Source organism: Suricata suricatta, chromosome 12, assembly GCF_006229205.1.
Source record: "Suricata suricatta isolate VVHF042 chromosome 12, meerkat_22Aug2017_6uvM2_HiC, whole genome shotgun sequence".
NCBI classification, from domain to species: domain Eukaryota; kingdom Metazoa; phylum Chordata; class Mammalia; order Carnivora; family Herpestidae; genus Suricata; species Suricata suricatta.
The window spans coordinates 6,477,433-6,490,958 of record NC_043711.1 but is presented as its reverse complement, the minus strand read 5'-3'; the positions used below and the strand labels follow the sequence as shown (position 1 = coordinate 6,490,958).

General features: G+C 40.2%; 1 protein-coding gene across 1 annotated transcript; it reads right to left on the bottom strand.

Moving 5' to 3' along the window:
* LOC115273231 (olfactory receptor 7D4-like) lies at positions 1 to 1,022 on the bottom strand. Its single transcript, XM_029916216.1, has one exon. The coding sequence runs from the start codon at positions 1,020 to 1,022 to the stop codon at positions 84 to 86; it is 939 nt and encodes a 312-aa protein (XP_029772076.1). The 3' UTR covers positions 1 to 83.
* Between the last annotated feature and the right edge of the window lie 12,504 nt (positions 1,023 to 13,526).

The following is a 13,526-nucleotide window of genomic DNA, read 5'->3' as shown; positions in this document are numbered from 1 at the left end:
TTAGAGGAACAAAAGAGGCAGATTTAATCTCACATTTGCCTTTGGGACCCACAATGTCGACCTGGCTTGGAAGCCATGGTCCATCATGGCCATAAGGCTGCACTGCTGAGGAGTCTTCGCAGAGCCCCCTTCACATCCTTGTTCCTCAGGCTGTAGATGAAGGGGTTCAACATGGGGGTCACCACAGTGTACATCACTGAGGCAATCGAACTTCTCTGGGAAGAATGGGTCACAGCAGAAGTGAGGTAGACCCCTAGGCTTGTCCCATAGAACAAGGAGACCACAGAGAGGTGAGAACCACAGGTGGAAAATGCTTTATACTTGCTCTTTCTGGAGGTCATCCGCATTAAGGAGGAGACAATCTGAGAGTATGAGTAGAGGATCCCAGCGAGAGGAACCACACACAGCAGGGCAGTGGCAACATACAAGCAGATGTTATTGGTGAGGGTGTCAGAGCAGGCTGCCTTAATAATCTGAGCCAGTTCACAGAAGAAATGTGGAATTTCAGTGCCTGTACAGAAGGTCAGCCGCCTCACCAGTAGAATATGAACCAGGGAGACCCAGAAAAGGGTGAGCCAACAACTCAGAATCAGGATGACACAGAGGCGTGGGTTCATGATGACTGTGTAGTGCAGGGGGTGGCAGATGGCCACAAACCGGTCATAGGCCATGACAGTCAGGAGGAAATCATCCATTCCAGCAAAAACCATAAAAAAATACACTTGAAGGAGGCATTCTACATAGGAAATGTCTTTGCTGCGTTCCTGGATGTTCACCAGCATCTTTGGGACAGTGGTGGAGATGAAACAGATGTCAACAAAGGACAAGTTGGAAAGGAAGAAGTACATGGGGGTGTGGAGGTGGGGGTCAGAGCTGACAGCCAGGATGATGAGCAGGTTTCCAAGCACAGTGACCAGATACATGAATAGGAACATGCCAAAGATGAGAGGCTGCAGTTCTGGATCATCTGAGAGGCCCTGGAGGAGGAATACTGATACTTCTGTCTGGTTTTCTGTTTCCATGGGTCCAGGGTGTTTGCTGGAGGAGGAGGCAAAAGCAGCCTTCAATGAACAGTCAGCTGGCACCTCTTAGTCATCACCTTTGATTCCACTTTGCATGAATGACCTTCATCCTCCATCATTCCCTCCAAACCTAGTGATCCACTCATTGAAGTCATAGCCCAAATCCATTTCAATGTATGTAATCATTCAGACTATCTTTACCTTATCAGAAATCTTTCTCATTGTATCTCCCACTCACTGGTTCTAATTCTTCTATTCAAATCTATGGATATAAACCAATTTCTTCCTTGATATGTTCTTCCAAAATAATTGAAGACAATTAAGGTCTTTTTAAAAATAATCACCATAACTTCCTTTATTCTAATAACCCTGAAGTAGTGATTAAGATGGCTTTCAATTCAAACAACCTTGACTCTGTAATATGATGTCTCCTGTTATTGTCACAGTTAGCTCTAAATGTCTGTTTTCCCTAAAAATATGGTTACAGCTATTACTTTATGATGATTTAAAATGCTTTTGTGCACAATAGAATGTAAAAAATGATAACTATTTTCATTAATCTGTTTATTTTATGACAATTATTTGTTGATATATAACTGTCATAAAAATCAGTATAGACCTATGATTTGAAAAAGGAATCTTGAGTCAGACTTTCTACATTAAAACTTTGGAGCACCAATCTACACTCTGTGTGACCTTGACAGAATTAATTAAAATGAGACTGCAGATACCTCAACTCTACAATGGGAGTAGTAAATATTCCCTGCTTTATAAACCTGGTCAGTGATTTAAATGAGATGATGTATGTAATGTTTCTATTGTGGTTCTCGTGACATACAATTAACACTTGACAAATGTGAGCTTCTGTTCTTACTATCACAAAAATTTTATCATGTATGGCTATCTTTATCAATATTCCATTCAAAACTGGGTCACCCATCAAAGATGGAATTCTGATCATTAAAAATTTTTTCTTAAGTTTATTTATTTATTTTAAGAGAGAGTGCACACATGGGAGAGGGAAAGAATCCCCAGCAGGCTCTGCGCTGTCTACATGTTGTAAACCATGAGATCATGACCCGAGGTGAAACCAAGAGTTGGATGCTTAACCGACTGAGCCACCCAGGTGCCCCCAAATTCCGATAATGATAAGCACAACAGGTCCAGTAGCTCTGTTGACCATCATGTAGCACTTCTAGTTAATGAAAACTCTATACCTCCCTCTTTCAGATACCATCTGTCGGGTGGATTCTACCACAAGGTGGTGGGGGGAAGCATATGGACTACATGAATAAGGGAGAAAAATCACAAAACCATTATAATCAAATATAAAGCATGTGTGAGAGTGTGTGCTCCTGTGTGCATGCTCACAAGTAGGTGCAATGTATTACAATCAGAGCAGTCAACTGCCAAAAAATGATCGATCGATTGATTAATTGAAAACATATTCAAAGCTTCTATAAATCAAATCATCCTAAAAATTAAAAATATATATTTATTTCCTCTATGATAGAAAAAATTTCAGTATTATTAGTGTCTATAGAATGCTAATTAGTTAAAAGGAAAACAGGGGGTCCAGGTGGCTCAGTCAGTTGAGAGTTTGACTTCGGCTCAGGTCATGATTTCCCAATCTGTGGGCATATCCGGCTCTGTGTTGACAGCTCAGAGCCTGGAGCCTTCTTCAGATCCTATGTCTCCCTCTCTCTCTGTCCCTTCCCACTTATGCTCTCTCTCTTTCAAGAAAATAAATCAACATTAAAAATTTTTTTATTAAAAATTTTAATTAAAAGGAAAACCACATCACTGAGGACCAAGTTACCCCAGGAGATGGATAGGAAAGACTTCTCTGAAATATGACTATCTGAGCTGCAAGAGGAAGGATGAGTCATTGTTAAAAAGGAAATTAATTAAGGGCACACATTTTGGGTGGAAAGAATAGAATCTGCACTTTCCCCATGGTTGGGTGAGTCAGTAATGGAAAGGAGTTGAGAAGACAGTAAGATGGAGAGCAGACAGTGTGGGTCAGGAGGGACAGAGTGTGTGAGGAGCACATGCGGAGCAAACATTCTGTACTATTCCTTAATGTGGCCATCATGTTATCAATTATATATATTTCTACTGGGTCAGAGATTGAGACTGGTTCTTCTCACCATTGTCTTTCGAGGGACTTACAGAGTGTCTGCACATAACAGCTGTTCAACACACGCAAATGTTAGATGTGTAATAAAGGTTGAGAACAAAAGTGTTAACAATAATGCAAAAAATAATATAAAAATATAACAGTGCAAATTCATCTAATACCTGAATGTAGATACAAAATAGAAGAGCAGAGTAAATAGAATGCATTCATATCTATTTAAAAGTGTAATACATCATGAACAAAACATACCTATTCTAGGAATGGAAAAATGGATTAACGTTAGGATGTTCGAAAAAACAATCCATGGGGCACTGGATGGCTCAGTCAGTTAAGTGTCTGACATTGGCTTAGGTCATGATCTCACGTTTTGTGAGTTCAAGCCCCACGTCTGGCCTGTATTGACAGCACAGAGCCTGGAGACTGCTTCAGATTCTGTGTCTCCCTCTCCCTCTCGGCCCCTCCCCCACTCTTTTTGTCTCTCTCTCAAAAATAAATAATCATTAAAAAAATGTTTTAATATAAAAAAACCAATTCATCACAAGTATAGGGAAATGAAGAGGAATTATAACCATAGTCACAACAGAAAATAGATCTGAGGAAATGTAACAGCCTCTCACTAAAGGAGGAACTAAAAACAATTTCTTAACCCAACAGAGAACAGCTGTTTAAAACAATAGCCAACAGCATCCCTCCATTCAAACACTAGAACATTTGTGTTAAATTCATGAAAAAGCCAAGGCAGTCCACATTCTCATGAACATTTAAAGAGATTGATGAGAAAAGGAAATGAGCCTGAGTACCAAATGTCAGAAATAATGACATTACTTGTAGATATATTGTGGACACTAACGGGAAACACAACTATACTGAACTATTAAGTAAGTCGAATCTGCCAGCAAAAATAGAGAATATAACCGAAAAATCCACCGTATGAGGAACAAAATAGGCAATATCTTGTGCTTAATAGATCTTCAGAGAGCAGTTAAGAAATAAATGATGGGGAAGAAATCAAGCAGGAGCTTAGTATCTATGGGAAAGAATAGAGACGAGGAGGAAAATCACTAGAAAATAACTTACTGGAAAGAGGCTCTAGATTCTGAAAGAGAGAAGAAAGAATTCTTTGCAAGAGGTGGGAAAGATTAGTTTAAGTAGAAAGTAAAGCCCCTTCAAATTACAGAGACCTCAGCTTTGTTGACTAATTAAATATGGGACTGCTCCAGTTTCATTATTCTAAAGGTAAACGCAGTACCCACTTTCTCATCCCTTTCCCTCATACTCCTCCAGCCCTTACTGGGAAGCAATGGTCCTACCCTCGGTGATGGTTATCACTGAAGCTTTCTCTTCTCTGCAGTGTGTCCTAAGGTAGCTTGTTTGGGTTTTCCCCTATGCTGGCAACAAAGAATTATAGGAAAGGGACAACAGGGATGCTACTGTCATCTCAAAGACTGAGGTCTTAGAGCTGCTCATTAAATAAATTGTTCTACTGACTTTCCTGTCTCCAAACAATTCAGTTCCCTTGAGACAAAAAATAAAAGAATGGAAAATTTTCAGATAATGTTGTGTTTATGTAGGCAACAGTGGGCAAAGCTGAAGACATTTTCCCCAAGGAGACACTCTTCTGTGTTTCGTTTGACTGAAATGACAATATATCCCCTAAAGAACATTTAATTCTTGCAAGAACCAAAACCAGGAAGGACATTCTATGATGTTCATCCCTTTAAGACTCTTCAGAGATTTCATAATTCACTTGTGGCCTACAGTGTCACAGGGCAAAGAGGTTCTTTCTGAAGATAAGCAGAGTGATTAATGGTTTTGACTCTGTTGAAAGGATTAAGGAAATGAAGAGTGAAAATATCTCTTGACATTTGCTGGTGACATGGAACCCATTGTTGATATTAGATAGGGCTCCATTGTTTACCTCTAAAGTGAGGAATGGGGCATAAACAATCCAGTAGCATAGGTTGACAAGTGAGTATTGAGGACATTGAAATGACAGTATTAATCACATATTCAGTTTGTCAGGGAAGGTGAGGTAGAAGTAACATATTGTATAAAGAAATTGTGGAGTATGATGAATTGACAGAATTTTTGTTTAATTGAAAATATGCAACAGCTGTAATTTGAAAGAGAATGATCATATTCAGTGCAGGTGTTTGAATCCACAACACATCCTGGCTACACAATTCAGGATGCACATTCACTCTAAGTCAAACACAATCATAATGTGCTCTATATCTCTATATCTCCAATACATGGGATACATGGGTTCAGAAATCAGGCTTGTTAGAAGCATCCCTGTGTAACGTCACTCCCAGTGAGCCAATGTGCCAGTATTTGTCTCAGGCGTCCTCAACCCTGCCATCGGCAAGCTTAAAGGCCTTGGCACCTAAAAGAGTAGCACTTCAGAGGCATGGCAATCGTCCCACTGAACCTGAAGCTATCTGGCTACCTGGCACTTGAGGTCCAACATGCCAGGAGAAGGAGTCTATCTTGGCAGGGCTAATATATTCTGGTCGCCAATGTCATTGTGTGAGCATGGCAGTGGGCATGCACTGGTACCGTACTGTGGTGTCAGTGGATGGGAGCAGCCCAGCAGCAATCTCAGAGCAAAGACAGTATTGGGTACAGTGGGCTGTCAGGCAGTTATGCTCCCACAGCAAGAGATCTGAGTGGTGGGACCTTGGGCGATTGTGGAAGCTTCCTTTAGCTGAGGGCAATTCTCTAAGAGGGCTGAAGCCTGAGGGTTCCACTCCCTGACCCTGGAGAAGAACCTTCGTTCTGAAGCAACCCAACACAGGTTTACCATTCACCTCATCACTATTTGGATAGCGACCTGCCACAACGTGTACCCTGTCCATGAGAATTTGTGATGCATGAGGGTCCGTAGTTGGGAAGATGTGTTCTTAGGAAGTGGGAGCCACACTGAGAACTTAAAGATCTTGAGTGAGGCGGAGTTAAGCATAATGTTATCTTTCAGATCTTCTGCTCTGTAACCCAGTTCTCTCCCCCACTACTGCCACTAAGGCAGAACACAAGACCAACCCGTGCCACGGGCAAGTGGAAATTATCTGTGAGCTGTTTCACAGGCTCATCAAACTGAAGCTTTCCAAAAACAAACTCAATTTTTCCTTCCCTCCTTTTCCTTCCTCCCTCCCTTTCTCCCTTTTTTCCTTTCTTTCTCCTTCCTTCTTCCCCTCTCTCACTTCCTTCCTCCTTCCATTCTTCTTCCTCTTCTTTTTTTCCTCCCTCCCTCCTTCCCTTCCTTCCTCATTAGCCATGAGATAGGTGTTTTACATGGTCTACCTTTTCAAAACTTTTAAAAACTAAACTTCCAAACTTTTCAATTTGAACCCTGAGAGAGAGATAGAGACAGTGTGAGTAGGGGAGGATCAGAGAGAGAGAGAGAGAGACAGAGACAGAGACAGAGACAGAGAGAGAACATTTAAGCAGGCTCTGCACTACTAGTGAAGACCCTGATATGGTGCTCGACCCAAGGAAACCATGAGATCATGACCTGAGCTGAAACCAAGAGTTGGATCCTTAACCAACTGAGCCACCCAGGTAAATTATTTTAAAGCAGGATAATAAGGCTCAAATTATTCATATCAAAAAAGTATTATAGAGAAAATCTGGAGTAGATGTGATTTTTGAAGGAAAAAAAAAAGGAAGCTTTATTAAAAACAACTTTGGGACACCCAGGTGGCTCAGTCAGTTGAATGTCTGACTCAGTTTCAGCTCAGGACTGGATCTCATGATTTTTTGTGACTTCAATTCCCACATCGGGCTCTGTACTGACAGCATGAAACCAGCTTGGGATTCTCTCTCTCTTCCTCTCTCTGCCCCACCCTGCTCACACTGTCTCTCTCAAAACAAATAAATAAATTAAAAAAAAAAAAAAACGTTGTCAAAGGAAAGTTGACAAATTGGAGTATATAGAGAGAATATTGGTTACTTGGGAAATTGTATCTAAAAATAGACAGATTGGGGCACCTGGGTGGCTCAGATAGCTGGGCATCCAACTTTGGCTCAAGTCATGATCTCATGGTTCGTGAGTTCAAGCCCAGCATCGGGCTTCATGCTGACAGCTCAGAGCCTGGAGCCTGCTTTGGAGTCTCTGTCTCTGTCTCTCTCACTGCCTATTCCCTCATTGTACTCTCTCTCAAAAATAAATGAACATTAAAAAATAGATGGAGTATACAAATTCTTTCATCTATTTGAAGAATGATGTCATAGTCAATTTGGGCTGCTATAACAAAATACCATAAACTGGGTGGCTTTAAGCAACAACAGCAAAAATATCTCTCACAGTTCTGGCAGCTAGAAGTTGCTGAGAGTCGGGATCCAAAGCAGTCAGGCTCTGGTGAGAGCCCTTTTCTGGGTTGCATACAGTTGACTTCTCATTACATCCACATATGGCAGAGAGAAGTTAATTTTCCTTGTGACTCTTATAGGGATATTAGTTGCATTCATCAAGATTTTATCCTATGGCCTCTTCTAATCCTAGTGACCTTCCAAGGCTCCACCTCCTAATACCATCACACTGGGGATTAGGGTTTCAACATATGAATTTGGGGGGGGACAGATACATTCAATCCACAGCAAGTACTAAAGAAGAAATGAGCTTCCAATAAGGATGTGAAGGACTACTACAAAGATTAATGGCTTTCATTCTTTTTTACAGCTGAGTAATGTTCAATTGTGTATAATAATTATACATACATACATATATTTATATATATTTATGTATATACCACATCCTCTTTATCCATTCATCTATTGATGGACACTTGGGTTACTTCCATCTCTTGGCTATTGTAAATAACTCTGTAATATACATGGGGTGCACATGTCTTTTTGAATTAGTGTTTTGTATTCTTTGAGTAAATATGCAGTAGCAGAATTAGTGAATCATACAGCAATTCTATTACTCCACCATAAAAAAAAAAAAAAAGAAATCTTGCCATTTACAACATGGATGGATCTAGAAGTGAAATAAGTGAAGTAAGACAAATACCATATCATTTCACTCCCATGTGGAATTTAATAACAAAACAAAGAAAAAAGAGACAAACACCAGACTCTTAACTATAGAGAACAAACTGGTGGTTGCCAGAGGGGAGGTGGGGGGGGCGGGATAGGTGAAGGGGATTAGGAGTACACTTATCATGATGAACACTGGGTAATGTAAAGAATTGTTGAGTCACGCTATTGTACACCTAAGATTAACATAACACTGTATATTAATTATATGGAAATGGAAATATTTTTAAATTTTAAAAAAGACTAATGACACATTTGTTGCCAGAGAGAACTCTGATCTTCCTGAAATAGTCCTTGACATCAATGGACCCATTACTGGGAATTTACCTTTGCTCAAGGAAATCCATCCTCTTATTTAAAAAAACATGGGGGCACCTGGGTGACTCAGTCGGTTAAGTGTCTGACTCTTGATTTCAGCCCAGGTCATGACCTCACAGTTGAGACTGAGCCCGCGTCAGGCTCTGTGCTGACAGTGCCCAGCCTGCTTGGGATTCATTCATATTCTCTCTCTCTCTCTCTCTCTCTCTCTCTCTCTCTCTCTCTCTCCCCCTCCCTCCCTCTGCCCCTCTCACCCACTTACACACATACTCAGACACACTCTCTGTCTTTCTCTTAAATAAAGAAAATTTTTTTGAGGTTGTTCAAATTTGGTTTAATTTGACAAATATTTGAGTGCCTACCATTTGGTACAGTCTGCCTATGTACAGTCAGACAAAAATTGGCTAAATACAGATCATACAAATAATGACTGTGTTGTGAAGGAGGTCGCAGATGGCCACAAACTGGTCCTAGGACATTATGGTCTGGAGGAAAAAGTCCAAATACCCAAACACTATGAAAAAAAAATACATCTGAGTGATGCAGCCTGCATAGGTGATGGCTTTGTTCTCTGTGTGGATGTTCACCAGCATTTCTGGAACCATGGTGGAATTGAAACAAGTATAAGAAAAAGAGAGGTGGAGGGGTATGAAATTCATGGGCATGTGGAGGTCCTAGTCAGAGCTGATGGCCAGAATGGTAAGTACGTTTCCAAGCATGGTGACCAGGTACATGGACAAGAACAGCCCGAAGAGGAGAATCTGAGAGAATTCTGAGACACTTGTTTGGTTTCCTGCATCCATGTAGCTGATAATTCTGCCAGAAAACAGGCAAAGCAATGCTAATTACTGAATACTGAAAAGGAACCAAGGGTTGAAGGGGGAGCGGAGGGGAAAGGGAGGTGGTGGTAATGGAGGAGAGCACTTGTGGGAAGAGCACTGAGTGTTATATGGATACCAATTTGACAATAAACTATTAAAAAATAAATAAATAAAACACAGGCTTGAAAGAAAAAAAAATAGGGAGATGCCTGGTGGTTCAGTCAGTTAAACATCCAACTTCAGCTCTGGTCACGATCTCAGGGTTTGTGAGTTCGAGCCCCGTGTCAGGCTCTGTGCTGAGAGCTAGCTCAGAGCCTGGAGCCTGCTTCACATTCTGTGTCTCCCTCTCTCTCTGACCCTCCTCTATTCCCACTGTCTCTCTCTGTCTCTCAAAAATAAAAAAAGAACATAAATAAGTAAAAATAAAATAACAACAAATGATATTCTGAATAGGAGGTCTCAGATATAAAAATATTTTTATGACATGAATACCCAAAGAAAAACAAAATTACATTTTCACTAGCAATCTGATATTCATTCATCAAGAAAAGGATTACAGATGCCATTTTCTTGTACATGTATCATTACGGGGATAATCGATTCCTCTTTCTGATCTTTATCACAAACTAGCCATTGCCTTCAGATCTATTCAATGGATCATCAACCGCAGGGATGCCCAGCTTAGAATCAGTCCATTAGAAATACAGCACCATTACTTGTTTGAACATTCTCCCTTCTTTTGGGCTGAAATTTGCCTCTTGGATAATTCTGCTTTTCCCCACATTTCTTTCATATCCTAGCAGATCTGTGGGTGTTGGTGTTGCTCAGGCCCCACTTTTAGTTCTGTACCCCTGTGATCCAATGTCTAGTTGGATCAGAAAGCAGTGTCTGGTGCAAACTGGCTAAACAGTTTCTCTTCTGGGAATGTGGAAATGAACGTCAGATACCGGTTACTAATCTGAGGGGACGGAGTTGATGGGATGCATCAGCCGTTAAATTTAGAAACAAGATAAGCACATTTGCTCTCATCATCATCATTCTTTAATCCACTCCAGAGTCGGAAGTCCCTTTCAAAGCCACAAATCTAAAATCTCTAGGGATTTTTAACTAGAGTCTCTCAGCCATCACTGTCCTTGTTCCCAGAGTTACTGCTAACAAAAGCCCCTCCACGCACATGTTAGACACTCCCCTTTCCAAAAGCACTTACTAAGTCCAAGCGGATCACCCAGACTGTAGTGGGAAGGAAGAACATGGCTGTACTGAGGGATGGCACACCCAAAGAGCAGGGTTTGTTACGAGATCCAAGCCAACCTGGGGTCAGCAGGACAACAATATTATTCTTATTGTCCTGGTCAGTGAGCTGAAAGCAAAGAGGCAGACAAGAAACATTTACTGTCTCAGGGACATCCAAGAGTGAAAGCTCAAAACTCCTAATTAAATAAGTGTTCCTTTTCTTTTTTCTTCCTTCATCCCCTCTTTCTTTCATCTTTCTTTCTTTCTTTCTTTCTTTCTTTCTTTCTTTCTTTCTTTTTCTTTCTTTCTCTTTTTCCCTCTTTCTTTGCCTTCCTTCCTTCCTTCCTTTCCTTCCTTCCTTCTTCTCTCTCTCTCTCTCTCTTTCGATTTTATTTTTAAACCATCTCTAGACCCAATGTGGGGCTTGAACACATAACCTCAAGATCAACAGTCTCACACTCCACCAACTGAGCCAGCCAGGCGCCCCTTACCACTTTATTTCTAAACAGTTTAGCTAGTTGGGAGAGAGAGAATGATGGTAGAAAATGTGCTTGACAATTCTATTCCAATGTGGGGAATTTTTTAGGTGATCGTGTGTTTCTTCACAGTGGGAGCTCTTCTCTCCTTAAGAATGAACTCATAATCCAGGATTCCCTCTAAAAAATATCCCATTGGAGTCTAAGCTACATGCTCTTTGCCAAGCAGAATACTTAAATAGCAATTGTAAAAGGTCTGCTAAGAGTCTGGTGGCTCCCTAAGTCAAAGACTTGGCCTATCAGAATGAATATAAAACATGTAACAGGATCAATAAAACTTACTAACAAAGCCAAGATCCATTATTAGCTCATTTAATATGTCCAGCACCTCTGACATCTGTTATTATTTTAGAGATGAGTGACTGAAGTACAGAGAAGCTGACCACCCTGGCGTAAATGGCATAGCTGAGATCAGACCAGATGCCTGACCTCAGAATAGGTGGAAAATTGTGGTTTGAGAATTTGAGAATTAGAAAGTGCCTTTATAAGTCAATGGGAAAGGAAAGATTAGTATAAACTGTTAGAGATTTGTTTTTCATATGAATGGACAGATCTCTACATCCCACTGAACAGAAATACATCATAGGCAGAGTAAATTTTTTAAATGAACATATATATTTGAGGGGTGTCTGGGTGGCTCAGTCAGTTGAGTGTCCAACTCTTGATTTCGGCTCAGATCATGATCATGTAGTTCATGGGACTGAGCCCCCCATTGGGCTCCATGCTGACAGCACAGAGCCTGCTTGGGATTTTCTCTCGGTCCCTCCTCTGCTCATACTCTTTCCACAAACAAATAAAAACATTCTTTTAAAGAAAAAATATATTTGAATTATTAAAATGAACTGTTGAAAATATATTTGTTACAATACATAGACAAAAATTTTAACAATATGATGCAAAATCGCAATCCATATCATGCCATATCAGAGATATCACATATCAAACTGGAAGATTATAAATTATGACACTAAGAGAATGGAATTTTATTTTTAAAACGCTATTCAAACTACCATTTTTTAATGTTTATTCACTTGAGAGAGAGAGCATGCGTGTGCACATGAATGTGGGAGGCACAGAGAGAAGGGGGACAGAGGATCCAAAGAGGGTTCTGCGCTGACAGTAGAGAGCCCAATGTGGGGCTTGAATTCCACAACTGCAAGATCATGACCTGAGTCAAAGTCAGTCACTCAACCAACTGACCTACCTACATGCCCCTCAAATTTCCATTTTAGGAACCAGACTCAATATTTTTAAGGGGTCTAGTTAGACATGTGGTACCTCCACAGTCTTGCAAGTGGACAGTGCTAGTCTTCTTTTAAGTTATACCTGATTACTACTTCAGAGGAACTTATGTCCCACTGAAAGAGCATTTCTGGCACAATAATAAATGAATTCTCCTCTTTCAAGGATGCAGGCCATATGGAGATTAACATATGTCTCTGTATGTGTGTGTATAAGCATTCGTGCAAAATTGAATTAAAATTCTCAAAATGAAGTGTAAGGATCACAAAGAAATGAAAAAGGAGATCCCAGACTTACTCTTAGCATAACAGTAAAAATCATCAGAGTAGGTAAACTCTCAATTTTGGGTTTCTAGCCTTGGGATATGTAACAGTCAGAGTAGTTTAGGATATGTTGATGTTGAAACAGCAACAGTGAATATAACAGAACTAAGACATCACTGATTTAATCAAACAAAAGCTTATTTCCTTTTCATGAAAAGTATCTACCAACTTGGGAAATAATCCAGGGAAGTCCTCTGCCTTTTGGCCAGCTTTCTAGACTCTTCGGATCTGATGATTGCTTCATTCCACAACAGCCATATCAAGGGAAGAGTGAATGTGGAAAATAAAGTACCAGCTCTTATATTGTTTTAACCTAGAAGGGATGCATGATACTGCCACTCACATTTTACTGGACACATCAAAACATATTATTACCAGCTTTAATTTCCAGGGAGAGAGAAAATGCCATTCTCTTGGATATCCAAAAGGAGAGACTAACCAGAAATATTATCCACCAAGCAATAAAATCCACCATTCAGATGTCCATATTGATGTTAGGTAAGAATATGCGTTCAGGGTCAGAGTTCTGGATTTGAATCTTGTTTTTGCCACTTAGTCCCTCTGTTGCTTTGGGCTCTTTAGAGTCCCAAATCTCCTCACCTCTAAAATGGAGACAGTAATCAATCATTCCCATTCAGGAAGATACTTAAGAAAATAGAGAGCAGTTAACATAGGTTTACCATATAATAATCACTAAAACGTTGACTGTATTTTAATATGCATTTTGATCATATTTTATTGAGTAAAAAAAATAACCCAAAACACTGTTGGTAATACACGCACATGAATAATGCAAACCCATAATAAAACACACAGAAATGGGTTAAGGTAAACAATTGCATGCTCTGTCA

Excerpts from the sequence above, each read along its gene's own strand:
- LOC115273231 (XM_029916216.1), bottom strand. The coding sequence starts at position 1,022 with ATGGAAACAGAAAACCAGACAGAAGTATCAGTATTCCTCCTCCAGGGC.